Source organism: Gymnoscopelus microlampas (assembly GCF_963454915.1).
Source record: "Gymnoscopelus microlampas genome assembly, chromosome: 11".
NCBI classification, from domain to species: Eukaryota; Metazoa; Chordata; class Actinopteri; order Myctophiformes; family Myctophidae; genus Gymnoscopelus; species Gymnoscopelus microlampas.
This window is the reverse complement of record NC_139948.1, coordinates 38,728,816-38,756,738: the sequence shown is the minus strand read 5'-3', so window position 1 is coordinate 38,756,738 and position 27,923 is coordinate 38,728,816. Positions and strand designations below refer to the sequence as shown.

Genomic DNA, 27,923 nt, shown 5'->3' with positions numbered 1-27,923 from the left:
AATAGGAGCAAGACAGATGTGGGAGCTGTTGCGTAGATAGTCAAAGGTTTAAAAAAGAATATAAAGCTGTGACAAAACCGTTCCACTCTGTTTCTCTTTGCTATGAAAATGAGCAAATCCTTAGAAATAACAGCATGCCATTGAGCATAGTGAACTTTGTCTGTGAAAAGACCGGGATTTTCACTTCTTAACACATTACCTGCCAATCACGAGTATAACCGTGATTGGATAAATACCCCGTTATCTGCCAGTCACGAGTATAACCGTGAATGAAAAAAAAAAGTTTTTTTTTTTTTTTTTTTTTTCAATTTTCAATTTATCCACACAGAACCAGAGATATAGCCATCCAAAGAGTTCTTGCTCCATTCACTCCTTGGTTAACTTATTAGTTTAAAATCCTGTATCTCGGCTCCTATGTTTTTTGTTTTTAACATTGGCAGTGGGGGAAGTAAGACCTCTGGCAGGGAATGTGTTAAGGCCTGAAGTTCCGATTCTACAAAATGTCTTCTAAGTCCTAACAGTTTTCTGAAAAACTTATGTTGCTATATCAGTGGTTCTCAAACTTTTTCACGTCAATGACCCCCAAAATTATATGTATTTGGCCGTGGACCCCCATCTCAAAATATTTAGTTCCAGGGACCCACAGAGGCAAAGATTTGAGTTACAAATGTTTGCTTAAAATAATATATATATTTTTTTTTAAATAGCAGATCTACAAGCTCATAGTGCGGCACTCGGTGCCGCGCTATGAGCTTGGATATCTGCTATTTTTGAATAGCCAAAGTATAAAATAATGGTTTAAATGGTTGCACAGATGCGTTCCCGGTTTGAATGGGTTAATTCCCAAGCAGCACACATACACATAAGCTGGGATGACGTTTGGTAGACAGACAGACATAGCTTTAGTCTCGTCGGTTCTAGCATTAAGTCCTCATGACGTTTTGTCAGTTTAGGCGGTGAACCGCAGATGATGTCGGTTCCATCGCGCCTCGGCAACGCGTTAACTCGATCATAACTCATTCAGCGTCAAAGCACTTCAAGAACTTCCCGTTTGTTATTCCACGACTCACTTTGTAAAAGTGTGCATTAGCATGAGACCATTAGCAAGAGTGCGCCGGTGCAACATTGAAAAAGAGATTCATTATTCCACCTCCACCGCTGTGCTCTCATTGGAACGGAAAGAGTGAGGTTGAGTATTAAGTGCTTTCTAAACTGAAGGCTGGTCCGTGGGGACCAATGGAACGCTGACCAGGTGCTTGCTTTCACACTTTGCTCGGGGGAGATTGGCAGATGGTTCCTCTGAATGTGAAACAAACATACACACATACACAGGGCATTACATTTTAGCCAACACATAAGTACACACGCGCGCGCACACACGCACACACGCACACACACACACACACACACACACACACACACACACACACACACACACACACACACACACACACACACACACACACACACACACACACACACACACACACACACACACACACACACACACACACACTTGCTCATGGCCATATCCGAGCACGCTTTTTTTCTGCAGTGAAAAAGACATTTTCGTATTGACAAGGGGAAATGGAGGCATTTGGATTGCTTCAAATGTATATAGCACGAGCGCTAGTTTTCAACGCCTGTCCACAGGAGGCTTTTCTAAAATAAAAAAATAACACTAGTCTAAAACCCAATCAAGTAAAAAATAAAAGAATGCATGTGGATGCATGCTTTTGAACAGAGTGCTCTTGCCAACCCCACTCCACAGTATTACCAGCCGCTGCCACAGCAGCAGTTAACCACGCTGACTGGCGTCATTATGAGCCGTCATCATCGCTGTGTGTGGACAGGCTTTTCGGATGGCACCTAGAGTAACACTGGCATTTAGGAGAAGGAGAATTGGCCTCAAGGAGACGAGTGGAGGGAGTCGGGCTGTAGATGCCACAGTCATTGGACTATACTTATTACTTTTTTACACAATTTACATATTTAGTCACATTCACAAGCCAACAAATTTATCACATTGCAGCTGTTCGCTGTTTGTAAGATTGCATTGAGCCCAGGAACAGCCAGTGAACAACAAGACAGGGTCTAGTAAGTGCTAGCCTTCCATGTGGATCTCAGACTTCATGTGTGTCTTACTTCCTTGGACTACTGGTAGTGTGATATACTGTATTATCCAAATATTACCAGCAGGAGGCCGATTTTTGCCAAGAAAAATTTGATCAAGACGGATCCGTCAGATGTTTCATATTCCATCCTGATTGGCTAAGATTGGCTTCCAAAGTTTGCAGGAGTGGCCCGTTTTGCACGAAATGCCACAAGATTTCAAGATTCCTTGGATTATTATGCAACTCCCAAAATAAGCCACGCCCATTTCCAGCAAAATTAGTAAATATAACATCAACAGTTTAACCAAATGAACCCTATATACATCGTCCATTTGAAAGTAACCAATCTACAGGCTCACAATTGTCAATCTGCTATTTTCCAAAAATCGTGACAAAATCTTGAAAATGTTTTCAGATGGGGGTTCGCGGCCAAATACATATACATTTTGAGATACCACTTTTATACACTGATGGTTAGATGAGTCATATCTAAGACTGGGGGCATGCAGTGCTCCTGTAGAGCATTGGTTCTCAAAGTGGGGTCCGAGGACCCCCAGGGGTACTTGAGGGGGTTCCAGGGGGTCCCCAGCTAAATGATGGACAGGGACCAAATGGACCCTTATGGGTCTGTAACATTTGTACACTCTCAGAGTTAAATTAACATTGATTTTACAATATGAATTGGGGTCCCAGAGACATACATGCCATTAAATGGGGGTCCGTAGCCTAATGCATGTCAAACTGGGGGTCCTTGAAATTAAAATGGTTGAAATCACTGCTAGAGAGCCGTAAAAATCTTCTCTTATGGGGGTCCCTGGCTTATCTTTTCAAATGGGGGTCCGCGGTCTAATAAGTGTCTATTTGGGGGTCCTTCGCACGGAAATGTTTGAGAACCAATGCTGTAGAGTACCCAAGGCAAAAAAGACTCACCATCACCGGTTTACTTCCCGTATCTACGTGAAGTAGGTGGACGTATTATTTCTATTATTTCTAATGGAAGGGTGAACTCGAACACAGCTTCTGAACTGTTCTTTAGCCCCATGGTCACTGAACTAAATATTGGTCAATATCGTCCTAATATAACCTAATAATATTGGCCGATCGTCACAAGCCACACAATATAAGATTTTCATTCTAAAATGGCTTTTTTTCAGAGAGATAAATCACAAAAACATTACTTTATTATCAACTTTTCTCTTTCCCAGCAACACACTCTCGCGGGATCTAGCACCAGTAAACATAGGACGTTCGTGATTCCCCGCCCAATCGCGATGGTGTATCTTCCCTAAATTAATCATCTTTGAGACTACCCTCTGCATAGACATATAAAGGTAGACGCTTCCTCCGGCTCTGAGGCGTCTGTATCTCGGGTGCCATATTGGAGGGGGAAAGCTTTCCGTGTGCGCCACAGAAGGGGGCGTTCCGTAGGCCAATCAGAGGCAGGCGGGGGCGCCTTAACCCTTTAAGAGGCAACTAGTCAGTTAGACGCGCTGTGATTGGCCAGTAGTCAATGCGCTGTGATTGGCCAGTAGTCACTTTGAGTGGCAGCCTGCCCCCTCTAAAATGGCGGCCGTGATACAGGTCGCTCCAACGAACTGCAGAGGCCAATGAGGTATCTAGGTTTCTATATCTATTATGACCCTCTGCTACACTTCGTCACGCTGTGGATGATGAGGGGGTGGGGACCTTATTCAGAGAGTGGAGCCTCGTGTGGAGAGGAGCAGGTGGAGCGGGGTCACATTTTACAGGTCGCAGCGTTAATCTGAGAACTGTCTGTCTCTTCCTGTAAGCCACTGTTAGGTTCAAAGGTTCATACTACTGTATACAGTATGACCCTTCTTGTGGTTTTACGATCAATACTCCTTTTCTAAGAAAGAGGAAGCTGCTCAAACACACTCTGCCCCCACACGCACGTGTGTGCGCGCGCGCACACACACACACACACACACACACACACACACACACACACACAGAAGAGGTCATTCGTACCGTCCCACCCCCCACCCCCATTATGTCATTGAACAGACCAGTGAGAGAGAAAGAGAGAGAGGGAGAGAGAGAGAGAGCACCTGAGCCAACTTCAGAACATTCTGGACACAAGGACACCAGATCGGGGAGAAAAGAACCCGGAGGGATGGAGGTAGAATAGATAGGAGGCCAAGTTAGGAGTGAACAGATGGAGAGAAACGTGGGATGAAGATGGAAGGAAAAAGGCCCCCCCCCCCCCCCCACCCCTACAGACACACATACGCACGCACGTACACACACACACACACACACACACACACACACACACACACACACACACACACACACACACACACACACACACACACACACACACACACACACACCCCTTTTGTCCCTATAAGATCCACATCCATCCACAGGGTGAGATGGGAGGGGCAACATCTGCAGCTGGAGCCAAGAGATCCGTGTGTCGCTCTCTGACAGTGTATCCGTGCATGTGTTCATAAATGTTGTTTCTGTCTGTCTGTCTGTTCAACTAGCACATAGATTGTGTGTGTGTGTGTGTGTGTGTGTGTGTGTGTGTGTGTGTGTGTGTGTGTGTGTGTGTGTGTGTGTGTGTGTGTGTGTGTGTGTGTGTGTGTGTGTGTGTGTGTGTGTGTGTGTGTGTGTGTGTGTGTGTGTGTGTGTGTGTGTGAGAGCGTGTGAGCGTGCGTGCGTGCGTGGTACTATCCACACAAAATGTCCTCAAGGATAGATTTTTTTTCTGGTCCCCTTGAGGGAAATGGGAAAAGAAAGATGTTTAGAGTTATACAGTACTAGGAATTAAGGTATTTACAGTAGGGCAGTATAGGATTACTGTAGGTTTAGGGGTTGGGATTAGAGTAAAAAATGGCAACAAAAACAAATCTTTTTGACATCCCCATGGGGATTGTGTGTGTGTGTGTGTGTGTGTGTGTGTGTGTGTGTGTGTGTGTGTGTGTGTGTGTGTGTGTGTGTGTGTGTGTGTGTGTGTGTGTGTGTGTGTGTGTGTGTGTGTGTGTGTGTGTGTGTGTGTGTGTGTGTGTGTGTGTGTGTGTGTGCGCGCGCGCGCTGTGCACAGTATGTGTGCCTGTGGGTGCAGCTCCTGCTTAGCATCAGAAATGTTTCCCTGCAATGAAAAAGGCACATAATGTAACTAGTTGACTATGTAGGCTATGCGGGGCATGTATTAGCACATTAGTCGTGCCATCACAGTCGAACTATTGTCTCCCACTCCCTGCACAGTAGAATGGACGACTGGGGAGTGAATGACTAACCTCAGTGTCTGTCTCCGCCCCATGCACCAGGAGTTTGACAACACAGATGGAGAGGAGTACCAGGCAGATCTCTCCACCCTGGCCTCGCCCTCCTCCCAGAATGGCCCTGAGGTCTACATCCTCCCTCTCACCGAGGTCTCGCTGCCCGTGTCCAAACAGCCTGGAAGATCCAGTAAGATTGCAAAAAAAACACACCAATCACATCCACACAGATTTGCCTTGTTCCTTTTCTTTTCTTTTCTTTTCTTTTCTTTTCTTTTCTTTTCTTTTCTTTTCTTTTCTTTCCTCAGTGGTGGAAGTAAGTACTCAGATATTTGACTTACATAAAGTAGCAATAACACAATATAAAAATACTCTGTTACAAGTAAAAGGCCTGTGCTGAAAATGTTACTTGAGTAAAAGTACAAAAGTGTTGGCATCAAAATATACTTAAAGTATCAAAAATAAAAGTACAAAAAATAATTACAGTGGACTAAAAGTATGGAATACTTGCCTCTGAGATGTAGTGGAGTAGAAGTACAAGTACAGAAAATTGGAAATACTCCAGTAAAGTAAAAATACCTCAAAAAGTACGGTACTTGAGTAAATGTACTTAGTTACTTTACACCACTGCCTCTCCTCTCCTCTCCTCTCCTCTCCTCTCCTCTCCTCTCCTCTCCTCTCCTCTCCTCTCCTCTCCTTTGAACTTACACTTTCATGCATGTTGTCCTCAGCAATATTAGTCAGCATTAATTCCCTGCTCTTTAGTCGTGCTTAATCAGTTTTCAGAATTAATCACGCCAACTAAGCACTATTAAAAGATTGTTGATTCTCTGGGGGGTGTGGTGGGGGGTGGGGGGGGGCTATCAGAGGCCTAGCCCCATCACAAGGGCAATGAGTCTCTCATTGCGCTCTGTCTTGATTTTCACAAGTTCTACACTGAGGGAATTCTTTATGGCTATAGTCAGGAGAGACACAATCTCTATCATTTACTCTCTTTCATTTCATTCTCCGTCTTGTCCTCTCTCTGAATAAAGGACAGACGTCTGGTCATTATGTAATGCTTCGGGAGATTTACCCATGGTGTGTGTGTGTGTGTGTGTGTGTGTGTGAGAGAGACAGCGGCCTCTATAACATACATGAATAATTCTGTGGTAAAAAAGAAGAGTGTGCACAGTACGCAGTGGCGTGCACAGACATTTTGAGGGGCAGGTGCTCAAGTAAATTATACTTTTTTTTGTTTACTTGGTCTGCTCTTTTTTCCCTCTACACCTATACCTCTTTGCCAAAAATAGCCGATCTACAAGCCCACAACGCCTCGCAGCGCGAGGCGTTGTGGGCTTGTAGATCGGCTATTTTTTGGCTAAAGTTCTCCTCAGAAAAGGGATGCTAGGTTTCGAGTGGTTATGGTAAAAAGAAAAATCATATCACATAAAGATTTGGCGGATCCCCTGTAGTAACTCTGAGGACCCCCTAGGGGTCCCGGACCCCCTGTTGAAGACCCCTGCTGTAAACTGAAGAAAAAAAAACGTTTTTTTCCTTCTTTTATTCAAAAGGGCACTTCTGGTCAAGAGGGCAAAGGGCAGGTGCTTTAGAGCCACCTAGAGCCTATCTGTGCACGTCCCTGACAGTACGTTATATTATTTTGCATAGAAATGTGTCTTTGACGTCAGTAACACCAATTGCCTTACCGTAGCATACACAGTAGCATATTGTCGTTGTCGGGCAGAAACTTTTTATCTCCATATTTCATCTTTTTCAGTTCTTTTTTTGTTCTTTTTGTAAATGAATGCCCTATTTTATATTTTGTTGTATGACAGTGTCGCTCAAAAGTAGAAAAAAAAAAGCTGATCTATAGGGTGCACTATATCCAAGTGGTTGGGCATACCATAGGGCGGCTCTGATGCCTAACAATGAATCCCTAGTTTGACTCCCAGGCCAAGCAGACCATTTTGCTGCATGTCATTCCTCTACTCTCTCTCCTTGTTTCAACTCAACTCAAACTCAAACTCAAGCACATTTACAATGACCAGTGGTCAACCAAAGTGCTGTACGAAGTCAGTAAGTGCTGTAAAAACAAGCATACAGAAAACAGAAAAATAAACGACCCAATTTATCAACAAAAAGAACAAAAAAAGAATAAAGACAGCATTACACAATTAAGCCAAGACGTAAGCCAAAACGTAAGGGCCAGGGTTGTACGATCTAGACCGTGTCTCTCTCCACTGTACTATCAATAAATGCAGAAAAGAAAAAAAGAAAATAGCTGATATACAAGCTCACGACGCATTGTGAGCTTGTTGAGATCTGCTACTTTCGCTATGTTTGAAACATTTATTAAACGCAGACGTCTGTCTGTGGGTTCTATAAATATTTAATCCAGAAATAAGTATAAGCAAGAGCTTGGGACTAAATAATAACTAAGAACACAGTTTCGTTTTTCCATTTCCTGAAAAGTAACTGTTCTGCATCCTCTGCACATACAGTACAAGGTCTCTGCCTGACAGCCACGATATCCTCATCTCACCTCGCTGCTACAGTACTGTATGTCCTAATAGTGTACTATACTGTGTGCGTGTGCGTGTGCGTGTGTGTGTGTGTGTGCGTGCGGTGTGTACTTACTATACGTTTCTAAATGTCCTCACAAGTAAGACATTTGAGAAACAGACATTCTGAGGACAATTTTCCTAGTCCTCATGTTTATTTTATGGTTAAAGATGTGGAATGTTCGGCTTACAATTAGGAAAAGATTCAGAGTGGCTTTAGGGTCAGGACTAGACATTAAGAGATTTCGTTCAGGGGTTAGGGTTAGAGTTATGTCCGGTTTATACTTTAGTTGCACATCAGTGAGGCACACCAGAAATAGCAGATCTTCAAGATCACAGCGCTTCGCAGCACTTTCTTTTACGCTGTGAGAATGACATTCCTAAAATTGTCCTCATAAGAATAGTAATCCAAACGTGTGTTTGTGTGTGTGTGCGTGCGTGTCTCAGCATGAGTCAGATCCCAAGCGCACACAATGCGTCCCTCCCTCGACATGAGTCACTGCACAGGGGAGGCGAGTCGGGCTCTCAGCGTCCCAGTATGTGAGCGGCAGCACTGATTGGACAAGGCAGCCACGGGCGCGTAGCCAATCGCCAGCCTCGGTCCTGTCCTCCATAGCTGCCGCCGTGTGATTGGCCCAGGTGTTGCAGGGCGAGGAGTGGAGAGATGGAGAGATGGAGAGATGGGGAAAGAGAGAGAGAGACTTCTTTCATTGAGTTAGAATGGCTGCAGGCGGGACAATGTGCTTGTTTTTTGTCTTTGAATTGCTTTTGTTTCCCCTCCCCTCTGTAATGAAATTAAATTTGTGTTATCCTAAATATTAGATTAAAAATGCGGCTTTTTCGTCCACTTGTGTGTGCAAGTCGACCGTGACACTCCCTCTCTCTCTCTTTCTATCTCTATCTCTCTCCCTTTCTTCTCCTCTCCCTCTGTCGGTCGCTCGCTTTCTTTCTCTGCAAAAAAAGAAATACTGTATGCACGTGCGCAGCAGCATGAAAAGGTCAAGTGGGTAGAAAATTAAAATAATGAAGTCAGTATGCCTTCAGAAGCTCTTTGAGACTTTAATGCCGGGAAGATTAGCAATTTTCTATAGTTTGTTGTTCGTCAGACATAGCAATTAAAGCTCCCACACACATTATGCACACGTCATAAACTGCCTACACGCACACACGCATACGCATACACACACACACACACACACACACACACACACACACACACACACACACACACACACACACACACACACACACACACACACACACACACACACACACACACACACACACACACACACACACACACACACACACACACACACACACACACACACACGCTTATATAAGCATAGTAATCATACATTGTACAAAGACATCCCTTTTACAGTTCCTTACATGTATGGAAATGTATAGCATGTGTGATTTAAGCTGTGTGTGTGTGTGTGTGTGTGTGTGTGTGTGACACACACACACACACACACACACACACACACACACACACACACACACACACACACACACACACACACACACACACACACACACAGCAGTGTTAACTTGATATGACAACCTAAAACAAGTTACCCTCTTGTTGCTCTTGCAGTAACACGTTATTCTTAGTTATTATTATTGTTATTATTATTATTATTATTCAAAAGATCACACACAGCATTTTGAACCCATTGCTAAGGCTCTGTGTTTGTGCATGTGTTAAGGAGGAGCATGTGTATTATTCCACCACCACTGTGGTCTCCGTGGTCTCTGCAAGGTTCCCTGGGAATGCCATGAGTAGGATGGGAACGCACACTCACACATTCCATACTGGGAATAATATAAAAGACCAGTTCAGCAGCTCCAGTGGAATAAGGAGAGAACACACACACACACACACACACACACACACACACACACACACACACACACACACACACACACACACACACACACACACACACACACACACACACACACACACACACACACACACACACACACACATTCTCTCTCTCTCTCAGGATGATGTGTTGTTTAGAGTGGAGGGATGTGTGTTTTTTTTTTAAATCACTGTGACAACCTCTGCCCGGCTATCCAGTGTTTAGGAGAATGGGCCTTGTATGTGTGTGTGTTTGTGGCGTACCGCGTACCAGGCAATGCAGAATGAGGGATGTGTGTGTGTGTGTGTGTGTGTGTGTGTGTTTGTGAGTGACCCTAAACAATGACCCTGATTTAGCAGGGCTGGGAAGTGGGCGAACACGAGGCCGAGCCAAAGTGTCCGTGGAACGTCGTGGCGGAGGAGGAGGACTGCCATTATGGGCCCAATACAGTGAGGGGTCTGTGCCAGGACGAGAGGGAGAAGAGACAGAGAGAGGGGCAGGGTGGCGGCATGCACCGCGGCCTGAGAGCGGGGCGGGGGGGGGGAGCTTGAAGATAGGAGGGGTGTGTGGCATGTGACAGAGGTCTTTTCTGCGTCTCGACAGAGCTGCGTTTGTATGCTGCAGGGCTGAGGAATGCCGCTGTCCAGGGGTGACAAGGGGCATTATGTGGGCCTCCAATGTCACGGCCGGGTGTCTTGAAGTGGCGCGCGGAGCCAGCGCGTCAGACAGCACATTGCCGACTCGCATGACGGACGGGAAGCAAGAGTCACGCGTGGCGAGAGAACCCTCACAGCCCAGCCCAGGGCAGAAGACCTCTCTATCGGCTAAAGTAATATCGGGTCTTGAAGCTTATTGGGACCTGTTCGGTTTAGCGTTACACATAATAGTCACTGAACGGGGAGGAGAGCTTCCTGCGTGTGTGACAGCTGGCCGGCCCCAGGACAAGGACTGCATGTGTGTGTGTGTGTGTGTGTTTGTGTGTTCCAGCATGAGGATGTGCCGGGTCCAGACAGGGAGAGGCAGCGCGGCGAGCTTGTACAGCTGTGCGAGGGCTCGGAGGGTTAAACCTAGCCGACGCTCACACACACACTGTGACTGCGGTGTTCTCCCTCTCGAACACACACTGCGACCATCGGCTCCGTCTCACAAATACACCCTGAGGCTGAGGATGGCCGGGGTCGGGGCCACGGGCTCTCGGTTCTCACACTCCGAGCTGCGACCTCGGCGGGGGGACTCAGTCCTTCTCACGGTGCTCCGAGTGGCCGGCCGCTGCACCACCTTGAAATCTTCATCATCATCATTACCATCGTCTCCATCAAAATATGAGGCTCCTTGGAGGTACACGTATTTGATTTTGCGCACGTTTACTTTTGGTGGTACGGTAGTTAAAATATGACATAGTGCTGTTGCGGTACTGAGATCCTCCCCGTTATTGCTTCATGTAGTTGACAAGTAACATAACTTTGCTGTCAGGAAATCTTCCGTCTCCTGTACTCGGGCTTTCTGGGAGGCTTTTTTTTTCCCTGCTCCACATTTTCATCCTCTTTTTGTTCTGTGGTGATATTTTGTCAGTCTTTCTCTTTCTGTGCTTTTCTCTCCCTTTCAGACTATTTTCTGTCTCTTTTCTAATGCCCCTGATACTTGTATGTCTTTTTCATTATATTATGTTGAGCTCTGATGACAATTTTTGACTGTTGGTTGTCGATTTTATGCACATCCCTCTTTCTTTGGTGCTGAGACAATCTGTAAAATACAGCAGTTCAATGTATAAAGGAGCGCTCACAACTCTCACGGTATATATATATACATATATTAAAGTGGTGCTCTGGTGACAAGCCACAACTGTGGAGAATCTTGTCCTCAATTTCAGTTTTGCTCCTGTCTCGTCTCATGTGTGTCTCTCACTCATCTAACAGTGTCTTTTGTATCGTGTCACCCTAGTCCAGCTGCTGAAATCATCAGACCTCGGTCGTCACAGTCTTCTCTATCTGAAGGAGATTGGGCATGGCTGGTTCGGCAAGGTGAGCTATCACCCTTATTATTTTCTACACACGGCGCACACGCACACACACACACACACACACATGATACACAGACAACCCGGCAGCTGGGTCTCATGACACGATACATCATCGTCTGCCTTAATTGTTTCATTTGATAGTTTTCAGCCGGCACTTCTATAATGTGCCTTGTACCCTATGGAATGTGTGGGTAATGTGATGATGATGATCTCATGTTAGCCAGGCTAATCTTTGGCTCTAGTATCAGCATGTTGAGTCCATGGGAGAAGTGTCGAAATGCACTTTCACAGCAAATTCCTTACAATTACCATGCTGGGACAGCACTGTGTGGATCTGCTCAGCGGCTGTCCCATTTATTTATTTATTTTAAAAGATCCCCATTAGTCTTCCTGCAGGGTCCGGAATCCATTACCTCATTCATCATATGCAATTGTGTTAGGTTCTGTACATCATTCATCTTACAATTAGTCACATTTGTCTCAAGGACCATCACCAGAGAACAAGAAGAAGACATTTTTTAAGACATATTACGTGACCAACTAAAATATATAGTATGAACAGCAAACCCTTGTCTGTGGAGGGCAGCATTATGCATTCCGGCCTGCTGGAAACTAAAGAAATAAAGGGAAGAAAATACATGACCAACACTGGACTATTGATCTGCTGTTCAAGTAATGTGTTCTGAAATTATATTAGATTGAGGATTTGCTGTTAGATTGACGTATGTGAAGGGGCAGCTATTCCAATGATTGATGGTACAATACTGTAAATTTGTTTTAAGGCATGGTAGCCCATCTCCTGTTGTTCTGGTGAAATGACTATAATATGTACGTATGTATTGTACCTTACTGCATTTTATCATTAAACTGTGTATAAACTTGGGTTTAGTATGATAAATGCTATTGCTGAAGAATGTGAATGTGCTTAAGGCAAGTCTTTTCTCTACTGGTAACCATAGCAGTTTACGATGTTTGTTCTTATTTGGGGCATTATAAGACTAGTCTAGATTTGTAGTTTCCTCAGTACTTTTTATGTTTGCAGAGGGCCATTCAGTTGAACAATAGTCCAGGTGACTTAAAATTAAAGAGGGATAAATCGCAGACTCTCGATTTGTACATTTGTATATTTAGTGTCAGCAATGCCATTTAAATATTTTCCCCGTTAATTGTGCAGCCTTTCTGTACACTGCTGTCTTCAGGGTTGCCTGAGAATTACAGTCCATAGACAACATATTAAACATTCAACATCTTTTCTGTAAATGTTTTGTTGCTCATTCACTTTCTTAAGAGGATTTAGAGTTTAGTATATTATGGACGTAACAAGCAGCATTGATGATTTTCTTTGCTTTGATGTCACTCTATAAGTAATCCAAAGTCTTTGTTAAAGAGCTATGTTATGTAAGATATTAATTTATTTTTATCTTGGTGTGAAGTGATGGTTTTGTAGAGTCTATGCTGAAATGTAAATCTATGCAAAGACCATAAGGATGGAGAGATTTGAGGAGCAAATATCCACCGGCTATATTTAAGTCTTTAATTGTGTTGATATTCTGCTGGTGATGTGGAGTCCGTCCTTCTGTGGAGATTGTGCTTTGAGCTTTGTGTTTTATTTTTCTCCTCTTTACTAGTTTCATTTTTTTCATTCCCAGTCAATTTGTGTTTGGTTGCCTGTTACTTTGAGATGTACATACTGTAAGGTTCTCTGAAATGATTGTTAGTTGGTCTTTTTTGTTATTTCCGAATCCACATTATATCAAATAGACATACATTCCTTTGTGTATGCATATGGTTTACAAATGGAAAATAATTCTGAAAAACTATTCAAGGCAGAAACTATATGTGCTGAATATAGCAGATCTACACTTTGATCATGTACGGTAGTAGCTATGTTCGGCTCAGGACACCATCTTACGACTAAGAATAAATCAGACATTAGCAGTTCTTGGTTCAGCTCTCCGGGTGTTACAGCATAGGCTCTGGGCATAACTCTAGTCCCGGGTTTCCAGAAGGTTGCATACCCCCCATTTCCTGTTCCGGGTTACTTTCTCCATACAGTTGCTTCGTTTGATTGGCTCTGCAGCAGATTTGAACCTGAAACACAAATGAAAGTGTCATATGTATGACACCTTCATACGTGTGTACCTTCTGGAAACCCGGGACTACTGTTATGCACAGAGCCTAACCTTTTTCAATTCTCTATAGCAGTGGTTTTCAACCCTTTTCATGCCAAGGACCCCTACATTGATATAGTACATTTGGCCGCGGACCACCATTTGAAATGTTTTGTGCCAGGGACCCCCAGAAGCAAAGATATCAGTTAATTTTCGCTTAAAAAATATATAAATATTCAAAGATATGCTGACTTTTTCAAGGTTTTTCAAAAATAGCAGATCTACAAGCTCATAGTGCGGCACTCGGTGCCACACTATGCGCTTGTATATCTGCTATTTTTGAATAGCCAAAGCTAAGCGGTTAAAATGATTGTGACGCGATGTTAACTAATTTCGCTGGGGACCCCCTGGTACTCCCTCAAGACCACTGGTGGTCCCCGGACCACTAGTTGAAAACCACTGCTCTATTCACACGGTGGCCATTTTGCTCTTGCTTGCTTACATACAATACATGCCACATGAATCATGATGACCTCCCTCTTCCTCTGTCCGTGCATTGGTGCTCGGGCCCTGTGCTGACTGACTGACTGTGCGATTTGCCCTTGTCTTTGCCAGGTTCTGTTGGGTGAGGTGAACGCGGGCCTCAGTACCACCCAGGTGGTGGTGAAAGAGCTCAAAGCCAGTGCCAGTGTTCAAGACCAGATGCAGTTCCTGGAGGAGGTTCAGCCATACCGGTCAGAACAACAGACTCACACTGTAGAGACTCATAGAAATGAATGACTGTGTTGCATAGGAACTCTTATAATAGTTGGTATGGTTTTGAAATATACATTGTCTCCTCTGTGTGTGTGTGTGTGTGTGTGTGTGTGTGTGTGTGTGTGTGTGTGTGTGTGTTTGTATTACTATACTTGCGAGGACCAAGTGTAGTAGAATTTTAAGAAATATACATTGTGAGGACCGTTTTCCTGGTCCTCACACGACAAATAGTTGTTTTAAAGTAAAAAAAAACCTATTCAGAGATACGTTTACAATTAGAAAAACATTCAGGTTAGGATTAGACATTTAGAGGTTAGGTTTAGGGATTGGAATTAGAGTTAAACATGATTTATACTTAGTTGCACGCCAGTGTCATGCACCGAAAAACAGCCGATCTAAAAGCTACGTGTTGTGGGCTTATAGATCAGCTGTTTTTCGGCTTTAGGCTTACGGCTAAAAATGGCAAAATATATATATATTTTAAATGGCATTTGTGTGTGTGTGTGTGTGTGTGTGTGTGTGTGTGTGTGTGTGTGTGTGTGTGTGTGTGTGTGTGTGTGTGTGTGTGTGTGTGTGTGTGTGTGTGTGTGTGTGTGTGTGTGTGTGTGTGTGTGTGTGTGTGTGTGTGTGTGTGTGTGTGTGCGCGTGCGCGTGCGTCTGTGTGTGTATTCTTCTGGCAGGTCTCTCCAGCACCCTGCTCTGCTGCAGTGCCTGGCCCAGTGCTCAGAGGTCACTCCCTATCTGCTGGTCATGGAGTTCTGCCCTCTGGTGAGACCTGTTATCAATATCACAGTTTGGTATCGTGGCCTTTTGAGTCCAGGTTAACCACTTTCTTTTTTTCTTTCTTTTCCATATTTTTTGTGATATTTACCCTTTTTACCTTTTCTCCCCAATTTAGTAGTTTTGCCAATTAATTCCTCCCCAGTCCCAAACACATTTTGATTGATTGATTGATTGAATACGTTATTAGTCAGAAATGTAAACAGCACGTGGTACAGTAAGACATTAAGGCTAACAGGATAACACAAACAAAGGCACTGCTGTTGCAATCTGGGAACCCATCGTTAAAAAAATCTGAGAGATTAACTCTGTTGCATCCTACCGACTCACCTGCCAGTAAGGAGCCCCCACTGGGAGGATATAGAGCCCAACACTCTCTGCAGACAGGTGCCGTCCCAGCCCGTATTATCCCCCCCCCCCCGCTGGCTTCCGTCCCCAAACACGGGCCAATTGTGTTCGTATAGACTCCCGACAAAGCCGGATGCAGCGCGGTGTAATCTGAAGTAGACAGATTAATGGTTTGAAGGGGAAATAAATTCATTCTTTAATTCATTCAGCACTTTATTGGTTAATAGTTTGTGTGGCCTGTTTGTGTCCTCTTCATCAGGGTGATCTGAAGAGCTACCTCCGCAGTTGCCAGGCAACTGACTCGGAGACACCCGACCCTTTGATCCTTCAGCGAATGGCATGCGAGATCGCCTCGGGGCTGCTGCATCTCCACAAATACAACTTCATACACAGGTAATGGTGGGTCCACAATGTAAAAGTACTCAAGTGAAAGTCCTGTATTCTAAATGTTACTTACGTAAAAGTGCTAAAGTGTTGGCATCATATATACTTGTAGTACCAAAAGTCAAGGTACTTATTATGCAGAATGTCTCATTTCACAAGATTTTTTTATTTTTGTGTTTTTCAAAATCTTTAAAAAATTGCAGATCTACTTGTAGATCGGCTGTTTTCCAATAGTCAGAGTATAAAAAAGGGCCTCATTGGTTAATGTAAGTTTTGTAAGTGGAATTGAGTAAAAGGCACAATGTTTGCCTCTGAGATGTAGTGAAGTAGAATAAAGTATTGTTGAAAAATTGACATACTAAAGTAAAAGTACCTCAGAATTGCACTTAAGTAGGCTACATTACTTGAGTAAATGTACTTAGTTAATTTCCACCACTGGGTACAGGTCCTTTGCATCAGCAGCAAGTTTCTAACCATAATGGACTGTGCTCCCCCCTGCTGGTCTCTCCCTGCAACAACATCCTGGTGCTGCCTGAGTGATTATCACAGACTCCAGCATCAGTGATTTTGTTGCCGGGGGTGAACCCCTCTCTCTCTCTCTCTTCCTCTGCCCTGTAGCGGCTGCCATTGCTATGGCAACCAATAAGTGGCTTCACTGGTGATGAGTTCCCTGTAGTTATAGGTATATAGATGACATCAACAATTACAATTAGCACAGACAGACACAATTAGTGTCTAAGTTGTTGTGCTGCCGGGTACAGAAGTGTCAGAGAAGCCATTGCAATGAATAGAAACTAGTGGAGCATATTGCATAACAATGCTACTATACTTTTCACTAAACTTGTGTGTTTTCATCTATGGAAACATTATTGTGAGCACATCTCGGTTAGTATACATGTACAAAAACACATACAGTAAGTGTATAAATGTCCTGATGCTTTCATTACTCCAGACAAACTCCCACACAGCTACAAGAATGATGATGAGGATAGGTTGCAATATAATGGCATTTTAGAGGGAAAGCTGATTTCTCTGTCTTGTTCTGACAGTGACCTGGCCTTGCGGAACTGCCTGCTCACTTCAGAGATGACCGTTAGGATCGGAGACTATGGCCTCTCCCACAGTCGGTATAAGGTACCGTACCCCACCAAGTTTACTCCAGTGATTTCTGTATTAGGTTCTCAACCTGTGGGTCAGGACATGATTTTGGGGGGGGGTCCTCAGATGCCATTAAAGTGACAATTTAAGGACTTTTAATACCTAATACCGAAAAATGAAATAAATGAAATGAAAAAAGACCATTACTGCATCAAAAGTAACAAACTATACCATAAAAACTGGTCAAACATTGGCCAAATTGTCAAATAATATAAGAAAGAGGCAGAGTCCAGGTTAACTAAACAAAACAAAATAGCCAATCTACAAGCTCACACACGTTGTGAGCTTGTAGATCGGCTATTTTCACAATATTTTCACAATAGTGGAACTGAGTCAAACTAAATGTAATGCCTCAACTCCCACATTCCACGTGCTTGTCAGGATGGGGGTCCCCAGTTCAAATATGATTATTTTGGGGGGTTCTCAGTTTAAATATGATTATTTTGGGGGGTTCTCAGTTCAAATATGATTATTTTGGGGGGTTCTCAGTTCAAATATGATTATTTTGGGGGGTCGCGGCCTGAAAAGGTTGAGAACCAGTGATATAACCGGTCACTGTTTTATGTAACTTGTCACTGTCAGTAAACACACCAAACATGCTCATCTTTTGTCCCGTAGGATGACTACTTTGTGACCCCAGACCAGATTTGGGTGCCCCTGCGCTGGATTGCCCCAGAACTAATTGATGATGTCCATGGGAACCTCCTGATAGTTGACCAAACCAAGACCAGCAATGTATGGTGAGCTTCTCATGACATCATCACTACTATAAACTGATCCAGGATCACAGGACTAGAAAGTGATCCAGAGACATTCAGGATCACAGTATTACAAAGTGATCCAGATGCACAGTACTTCATACAAATCCGGTAACATTCTTGATCACAGAAATTGGTCAGGACTCGATGACGCAACTCTTTTGTGGATAATTAAGCACTCTACTGCAAAGAAGAGCTAGCCTTTGCATGAATGTTATTGATTATTGCGAACGCGGAAGGAGGCGCGGCGAAGCCGCGCCTCCGCCCAAGTGGAGCATACTATGAAACTCTGCTCGGCTTGTGTGTGTGTGTCTCTGTGTGCAATACTGTGCATGCACTGCCTGTGTGCAGCCACAGAGTGCGCCAGAGTGCAGCTACAGTCAAAACACACACACATCCTTAAATACACAATATTTTGGAGCTGCGTTCGCTTCCAGCGTTCGCGCGTCTTACTTGTAGTACTATATATGGATTTTTGTTTTTACAAGGTTGAAAAGAGTAATAAAAATCCTATCAGCCCTACACTGTCAGCAAATAAAACACATGAATGTAATATTCTTCATGTTGCATAACCACTTAAGCCTGTATGACAAATAGGGCAGACACGTTGTAGAGTGGCTATTTTTCACTATTTTAAAAATGTTTTACACCCAACAGCAACGATGTGCTATTATTTGAGAAAAAAAAATCTAACTTCTTTTTCATTTTATTTTTTTAGAAATCTTTTGAGAATGTGCCCAAAATAGGATGCCAGGATTAATGTGGTCAATGTGGTGTTTTCCAGGTCTTTGGGGGTGACTATGTGGGAGCTGTTTGAGCTGGGGGGCCAGCCCTACAGACACTACTCTGACAGACAGGTGCTCACATACGCTGTGAAAGAACAGCAGCTCAAACTGCCCAAACCGCAGCTGAAAATCCCCCTGAGTGAACGCTGGTAAGACACATAACGCACACGCACACGCACACACACACAGTGTTATTTCCATGCCTCATTATAGACAGTACCGATGATTAATAGACAGAATCCTCTCAACTGACCAATCAATGCCAGCACATTAAATAATAGCCAGCCTGTCCTGCTTTCAAAATCAATATCTTTTTATGCTTGTGCATCAAGCCACTGTAGTAATATTTCCTCTTCACTAGAAATAAAACAGATGATCGATATTCCTAATGTTCTTTATGTTCACTTTGACATCATCCATATTACATAAGACATTTTGTCTTTCTGTTAGTCCAGGTAAAAAAAATATTTTCACTATTTCATAAAAGCATGAAACTCGTTACACCTGTACAGTTTAGGGCCCTGAACATTTTCAGAAATGGTGCTGTCCATTATGTTTTTATGGTCAAGGATTACAATTATACACACAACATACAATATCATAAACCATTCAGGTGAATCGTTGATTGCAGAATGACATTTCAGGATTTCAAGCATCATATAAATCTTTAATTTGCAATCACTCTTTGAGGCGACTGTTCTTGCAGACGCAGTCTGATCATGATGCTTTGATATTCTCATTTACCTGAGGAAGAGTTGCTTCTGTTTTTCCCAGTGGTGGAAAAAGTAAAACATTTTTTTGCTTAAGTCAAAGTATCAATACTGTAATGTAGAAATACTCTTTTACAAGTAAAAGACCGGAATAAAAAGATTACTTGAGTAAAGTACAAAAGTATTGGCATCAAAATGTACTTTCACAAGCACACCATTTCACAAGTTATCATTAAGTCAAAAATATATAAAAAGTTGCACTGCGACACGTTGTGAGCTTGTAGATCGGCTATTTTCAAATAGCCAAAGTTTAAATAGGGCTGGAGTGGTTAATATATGAAGTACAATATTTGTGTAGTGGAGTAGAAGTAAAAGAAAATTGGAAATACTCCAGTAGAGTAAAAGTACCTCAAAATTGTACTTAAGTGCAGTACTTGAGTACAACACTTAGTTACTTTCAACCACTGGTTATTCCTTACACATTGCACTGTTGCACAAGCATCACGGTCATTGAATGTGCGCTTCTGGCCACAATTTCCCATTGATGATCAAAATACAGATGTCACTTTAGTCACTGATCCAATATCGCATTTTCATACATGCCACAGAGCATGACCTGATGTTAACTTTATTTCACCCATACTTGAGCTACTGATGAAGCTGATACATCATTTATTTCACAGTACTTTATATCGCCATATTGGTAGTTTAATTAACAGGTTAGTGTCTACCGTATATCACATCTAAATGTAAAACAAATATGGTGCTTACTTAAATAAACCATGTGTATTTGTTTTCCCTGTTCAATCTACCTGCCTTTAAATAAATTCACCTGTGAGTAACAATACGTTCTGTATTCCTTTTCCCTCCTCTGTGCCTGGCCTTTCTCTGTTCGCTCTCATCTCTGCCCAGGTATGAGGTGATGCAGTTCTGCTGGCTGCAGCCCGAGCTGAGACCCTGCACTGAGGAGGTGCACCTCCTGGTGACCTACCTGTGTGCCAAAGGCTCCAGTGAGGCAGAGGAGGACTTTGAACAGCGCTGGAACGCCCTCAGACCCAACCTGCTCGGCAGCGCCTCTCACACGGCCGCGTCCACGGCCCCGCCCCTGACCCCCAGCCCTGGCCTCGCCCCCGCCCCACCGGGCACGACCCAGACACAGGCGGCGGAGCTGGCCTCCTCCGCCACTTCCTCGTCGTTCCCCCTCCTGGAACACTTCTCTGACAGCTTCCACTCCGACACCGGAGACGACCTGCTGACCGTCACGGAGAGCATCCATGGCCTCAACTTTGAGTACAAGTGGGAGCAGGCCAGAGCCGAGCAACCGTACTGCTCCTCCTCCACCAGTGGACCACTGGGCCAGGGAAACCCCCACTACCAAGACATCTACTACCCCATGAAAGGAGGCACCTCGGGGGGCTGCAAGTCTGACAGCTTGGCCTCCGCCATCTCCCCTTCCTATTATGAGCCCGATCACCCAGGGGTGGTCCCAGTGCTGAGTGCCCACAGTCCCTCAGTCAGCAGTGAATACTACATTCGCATTGAGGAGCCAGTAGAGTGTAACATCAACTTGGATGACAGTGCAATGATCGATTACAGCCCCGGACAGGAGGCCAGCAACAGCAGGCTGTCCTCTTCGAGTCGGACCAGTTTGCCTGCGGCCCAGCCCAATGCTTACTGGTCAGCGGCCAATAATGGCAAACCCACTGCCTATGACTCGGATGCAAGCCCCACTGTCTCCCTAACGATGGAGCCGTTGCTTGGACAATCCAGCACCAGCCCTGTACAGCTACGCCATTCCTACACCGGCCTCTCTCCTAGCCACGAAGATAGCATTTACTGTGAGCCGCTGCCCGCCAACACGACGGGCAGCCAATCCTCTGTATCTAAAGAAGAAACAACAGCAGAGTCCCAAAAGAGCCTTCTTTATCCACCAGGGAGATTGGATAACCCACGGGGCGTGTCACAAGCAATTAGCAGCCCCAGCTTAGGATTCTGCGATCCCTACCTAGAATCGAACAAGGGAACCACAGCAAGGAGCACAATTAGCGAAGCCTACTATGACATGATGGGTCCTTTCAAGAAGCCTCTACCTATTGCTAACCATATTAGCATTGATGTAGAGACAGGGGATGGCCTGGTGGTAGGCCGGGGGAGGGTTGGGAACTCCGAGGATGATGGGGACCTCTTCTCTGAGGGCGAAGCCACCAACTGGACATCCAACCATTCAGCTAACAACAACAGCCTGAGCCTTGATGGCAGGCAGACCGGCAGTGGGCTGGACAGCTATCTGGACCTTGACTACACCGCACCCTCCACAAATGTGATAGACCTGAGGCCTGTGACCAAGGCCAACGTGAGCACCTTCAACAACTCAAGGTCCTTTGGCTACTTGGAGGCCACAGGCAATGACTCCAGCTGCACCTCTGCCTGCATGCCGAAAGAGTTAGGCACATACATCCAAGTGTGTCACCAAGAAAAAGAGGAAACTGTCTCTCAAGTGGACACGCCCATCTCAAGTATTGATTATCTTTCTCGCTCCAACTTGAAAGCAGTGGACAAACGAGAGGGGGACAGTAAAAAGCCATCTATACTCACCGGAGAGCGACTGCACTCTGAGCCTCAAATGATACCTGAGGTCGGCTATATCAAATCTCCATCCTCTTACATGGAGGCTCACACAGAGCAAATACGAATTTTGTCAGATCAGCAGAGAGCAAATATCTGGGACGTTCCATCAATCATGAAAGACGCAAAGGTCACTGTGGGGGTCCCGGGAGGCGTGGGGGGTACGTGGCAGAGCCAACCTGAGATGTCTGAGTCAAGCAGAGGGTTTGACAGTGGTGTGGGTGTCAGACACTCAGGCGCTAGCCTCATTGACATGGGTGACTGCAGTGACGACGACGACATCACAGATATTACATCTGGCATTTTTGCTGACTTCAACCTGGACTACGCCGAGGTGGAGGATGAGGACCTCAGCCCATTGAAGAACCCTGTGGGAACTCCTGACTCTGAAGACACCCTGGACCTGTCCTGCTCAGCTACCAGCCCCTGTGACCAGGCTTTAAGCCCAGACGCCTTCAACACCCCCATCCTGCCCAAATCCCTGGACAGCGGCTATGACACGGAGAACAATGAATCTCCAGAGTTCATCTTCAGGGAGCTCGGAGATGCCCATGTTGATGAGGGGAGCCCTGGGCTGGGTGGGGAACCTGAACTGGTCCTGCAGGTGGATCTGAATCAAGGGTTCTCTGTTTGCACCTCCTCTGGCAGCAAGGAGCTACAACTGAAAGGCCTGAGTAACAAGAACCCATACAGGGACTCAGCCTACTTCTCTGACTACGATGCTGAGAATGACAGGAGCCCTCGAGACGTAGGCGCCAACTTTTTTTCTGGTCCTGGTGATGGCTTACATCCTGGCAAACTGAGTTTGACCATAGAAGATGATGTTATCAAACCGCAGGTTGACACTGAAAGACATTTGACTAATCTGAGGCGAAACAAAAGCTGTCTCATGGTGAACTTTGAACGGGGCAGTCCCGGCTCACCGGCCTCCCACACGCCTGGGTTGTCCATGCTGTCGCCGTTCCCACCGGAGATGGGGGGCTGCCTGACCAAGGAGGCCGCCCCTGCTGAGGATAACCTGGGGTTGGAAACGGAGCAGACCGTAGAGGACCCCTCAGAGTGTAACTCCTCCATTGTCTCTGAGCCCACCTCCATGGTCCAGGAGGGGTCGTCGAATCACGACCAACCGAACAGAGGCTCCGAGGACTATTCCCCTGTTCAGTCCCTGACCTCAGAATCGACCATAACCGACTCCGGAGAAGAGGGCTCCAAAGACAACGAGAATGAGGAGGAATTGACGGAAGAAGAGGAGACGCTGGAGTTCAACCACATATCGGAGGAGGACGCAGGGGACCAAAGCGTGACAATAGATGCAGACGATTTCGAGGACATTGACGCGGAGGAGTGCGACTCACAGGACAGCATATGCGAGGATTCCAACGGTGAATCCAACGGCCCGACCGACCTCTCCTCGTCCTCCTCGTTCCTGGAGCTGTGCGGGGAGGACGTCCGCGCCCCGCTGGAGGAGGCCGAGGAAGAGGACGACTCGGACGACAGCGAGTCGGACGAAGAGCTGCGAACCTACAACATCCAGGAGGAAGAGAGCGAGGAGAGCGAGGCAGAGTCTCCCATAGTGCCGGTGGTGGTGAGCGACTGCAGCCGGGCGCAGCACCTCCGCAGCCTCCTGAGGATGCCCACGCTGCTCACCGAGTCCTTCTGTGACGAGCTGGAGCGGAAGAAGAAGGCGGTGTCCTTCTTTGATGATGTTACCGTGTTCCTCTTTGACCAGGTCTGTATTTCAATCTGTCAAATTGTACATTATGAACGCAATAAATTAAGATTACAGCGTTTTTAAGGGATGTTTTTTGACTGACTTTCAGGAGAGCCCCACAGGAGTGCTGTCTGACTACATCCTGTCTGGAGGAGCAGCAGAGCCCATTGAGGAGGAAGCTCCAGAGGAGTTGGAAACCGGCAGCATCCAGCCACAACCAAACCCTGAAGTTGACACTCGACCCCAAGCGACATACTCTGATGACATAGACGGGAACAACTCAGAAGAAGGTGCTATTATCAAGGGTGTTCGAAACTCTACTGTATGAAAATAGACTGTTTACTGTATAAACAATTTTTTTAGGCTTTTCTGCCGTTATTTGAACAGTCTAGAGCATGGGTCTTCAACAGGGGGAGTTACTACAGGGGGGCCGCCAAATCTGGGGGGATCCTGATTCATCTCTCACTCAGCTAAGGGGTCCTTGGCCTGAAATACATTGAAGTCCTCTGGTCTAGAGAAGAGTGACAGGAAACAGGGAGAAAGAGATGGGGAGCGACACGCAGCAAAGGTTGTCGGGGATCGAACCCGCGACTTGTCTGCGCCTTAACCCATTAAAATCGGGAATGCATTTGTGAAACCACTTAAACCATTATTTTATACTTTGGCTTTTAAAAAATAGCAGATATACAAGCTCATAGCGTGGCACGCTATGAGCTTGTAGATCTGCTATTTTTGAAAAATTGTGAACATTTGTTCAAATCTTTGAATATATATATTTTTAAAGCAAACATTTTTAACTCAAATCTTTGCTTCTGGGGGGTGGGGGCTTGACATGAAAAAGTTTGAGAACCACTGATATAGCAACATAGGTTTTTCAGAAAACTAAAAACAGAAAACTGTTTTTTTTAACCCCATTTATAAACTCTCAGAGTTAAATTACGGATTTTACTGTGTAAATTCGCAACCTGGATGGGTTTCAGTAACTGTGACTGTGTGCTTGTGTGCTTATGTATTCAGGAGGTTATGAGTGGGAAGATGACCTTCCGTTGATGTCCAACCCATCCAACTCTGCTACTGTCCCAGAGCCCTCGCCTCCCCCATGTCCCCCCAGGAGTCCCGAGACTTGCAAAACGGTGGCCGTGTCATACAACCGCTTCAGTGTCTCTCGATTCTCCATCACACAAGTTTCTGACCCCAACATGGGCTCAGGTGCAGGTCTGTATCTTCTACAAAGAGTTATCCTCACTTTGTAAACACAGTATTGAAGCTAGGAAATCAGATCGTTATAGAGTGGAAAGTCTTCAAAGCATCAAGGCTTCAATAAACCAACATCTAATACTCTTCTATTCTGTGATCTTGTCATGGATTTCCGTTACTGAATTCTTAAAATGTCTTGGCCTCTGTTAAGATGAAACTCAAACAACAGAGACAAAATAAACAAGGCAAAGACTGTTTTTTAGCTCATGAATGGATCTTTAAATTTGCTGCAGCAAATGAAGGCAGATTTAGACATTGGCATCAAATGGCCCTCGAGTGGTTCCTTGTCTTAAACTTCTCTATCAGTTCAACAGCTTAAATACACAGACATTCGTACACCTGGTATTCCAAAAGTATAAGTTGACATTTAGATGAGAAGCATAGATTTCCTTGTATAACTATATAGTCTCCACACTGTCTGACTGTCCAGCTAGAGATGACCTGCTAGGGGTTAAAGGCCAAATACAGGGCTATTTCCAGAATAAGACTACAGGAACATAATACTGGTTACAATGATAACTCTATGACACTAATAATTGCTATCACATTCTTTCTCCTTTTGTTCCACAGGCAACAGTGAAGATGGAGAGAGGGAGTGAGAGAGAGAGAGAGAGAGAGAGAGAGAGAGAGAGAGAGAGAGAGGGAGAGTGCCATTGCTCTGACTGGATGAGGATGATCCCAGGTCCTCGCAAACAGAACCGCAGCTCTCTACAGTCATATTATATCTAGATGTTTTACAGAGTTTTATTTTTATCGACCTTGGGGGTCATCTGACCCCGGTGACCCTTTATGAGACAGTGCCTCATATCATAGTGAAACACACTCGACGATTTGTGCACTTTGCTCTTATTTTAATTTCTTAGGGAAAGCACGATAGCTGCAGGGATGACAGAGTCGAATGAAGACGACCGCGAAGTGAAGGTGAAACGAAATCATGTTGTGATGAATTAAAAGATACCAATATATTAAAGTTCTAACATACAATACAGAACAACTGTAACTTATTTGCACAATTCAGCATTAGTGTCCATTAGCAACTTAACAGCTCATAGTTTAGTGAAACGAAACGAGAAAAGAAAAAAAAGAGTCAAGTGACTGGTTTTCATTGCTGCTCTTCTCATTGGCTGCCTTGGTCCATTTGCTTTCTCATTGATCAGATCCTCTTATAAAGACTGTTGCAACTATTGTAACAGTAGTTACGCCTGATTTATACATAGTTGCGCGCTGGTGTCGCACGTCGACAATAGCCAAACGACAAGCTCACAACACGTTGCACCGCGACACGCAAGCTTGTAGATTTGCTATTTGCGCACGTGACACCGGCACACAACAAAGTATAGTGGGGATTTTAGTACATAGGATGCTGCTGTGGATATCCAAAGACAACACCCACACCCCATTCAATAATAGCAGTGGGTGGTGTTGTGTTGGCAAGTGGGAGGGGGGGGTTATAATGTACAGTGCCCCTGAACCCGTTTTTACACCCTGCCAAAGCCTACATGTTTAGGGGAGGCCTCACATGTAACGACACAGCAAAATCCAGTGTTCATTTAAAAATTGAAGTAATTATAAATAAAACTAGCTCTCTGGATTTTGCTGCGTTTACAGAGATTTATTTCAGAGAGAACATTCAGGGTTCCATATGTTCTGTTATGATGATTAGACACATACGTACATCCTTTAGCTACACCTCACTGTTTGGTCAGTGATGACTTATACGTTTGTATGTGTCTACAGTATAAAGCACTTTGTGTGGTCAAACCCCCAGACTATATTATGTACAATTGATGGCTCTGTTGCTGTGCATCTTCCCATCCTGGAATGAAACGAGTGGACTCACGACGATCCCTATATTTATGTTTGCCGTGTCAGCTACAGTACAGGTTACACTTTGTTTGGTAGCATAAACTAGCTTTTGCTCATGTTACATTTGATCTGCAAGAGGATGACGGTAAAGGGACAGAGAGATGTTGAGTATCGGTGACATCGGGAGAGAACGCTCTTCTCTCCGCTGAGCTCACGTTTTAGTGCGAAATTGCCTTTGAACACAATTCAGCAGTGACATGGCAATATATATCAGCCATAAACGGTGAATGTCACTTACATCTTTATGTATCCTTTAAGTCTACCTACAGTACACGGTCCAATTACATGATGTATTCTATTACACGTATGCTGAATGCCTAGGTTTGGGGTGTACAAAATCAAAACGAAAAGAGGTACTTAGGACTTCTCTCTCATATACTGTATGAATGTTATCTACATGTAGTAGTTAGACTTGAATTTTACTACTGCTGTATTGACGGCTCCCTCCCCTTCTCTGTTCTTCTGTAGCTCAAAGTGCCAATTCTGTTTCTTCTTAAGGTTAACGTATACTTTGTCCAACGGCCGTGTCCTGTGACAAAGACAACACGCTTTCAACAATCCTTTTTACAGTTGTAAACGCGTCACTTTTGTCACACGACACGGTCGTTTGACGAAGCATAAGTTATCCTTTTAGCTTGCCTTTCAAGTTGTTCAAGAAGAGAACACATTACTTGTATTTTTGTATGACTATATATATTAAAAACACACAATCTACCAACAATAGAGGATGTTCATCTCTCAAATTTGCCAAAGAGATAGCCTATTGCGAAGCCCCATTGGTTAACATGGAAGACACTTGTTGAGAAGGTGAGGAGGGTTGCTCCGTGCACCAGTAGTAACATCATTGCTGTGTTTCCATTTTCCCCTCACAGTCATGG

At 44.7% G+C, this 27,923-nt stretch overlaps 1 protein-coding gene across 2 annotated transcripts in view; it reads left to right on the top strand.

Annotated features, from left to right (window-relative positions):
- Positions 1-26,163, top strand: part of aatka (apoptosis-associated tyrosine kinase a) — a 44,840-nt gene extending 18,677 nt beyond the window's left edge. The window contains exons 3-15 of one of the 2 annotated variants that reach the window (XM_084072868.1): positions 5,411-5,552; positions 11,718-11,797; positions 14,523-14,641; positions 15,344-15,431; positions 16,051-16,184; positions 17,225-17,309; positions 17,952-18,073; positions 18,876-19,025; positions 20,499-23,940; positions 24,032-24,212; positions 24,940-25,137; positions 25,750-25,793; positions 25,828-26,163. In XM_084072868.1, the coding sequence (XP_083928994.1) occupies positions 5,411-5,552; positions 11,718-11,797; positions 14,523-14,641; positions 15,344-15,431; positions 16,051-16,184; positions 17,225-17,309; positions 17,952-18,073; positions 18,876-19,025; positions 20,499-23,940; positions 24,032-24,212; positions 24,940-25,137; positions 25,750-25,778 (4,770 nt within the window). In that variant the 3' untranslated portion in view covers positions 25,779-25,793; positions 25,828-26,163. Of the gene's footprint in view, positions 1-5,410; positions 5,553-10,438; positions 11,115-11,717; positions 11,798-14,522; positions 14,642-15,343; positions 15,432-16,050; positions 16,185-17,224; positions 17,310-17,951; positions 18,074-18,875; positions 19,026-20,498; positions 23,941-24,031; positions 24,213-24,939; positions 25,138-25,749; positions 25,794-25,827 lie in introns of those variants that run through there. The other variant, XM_084072869.1, reaches the window with a different exon arrangement.
- The last annotated feature ends 1,760 nt before the right edge of the window (positions 26,164-27,923 follow it).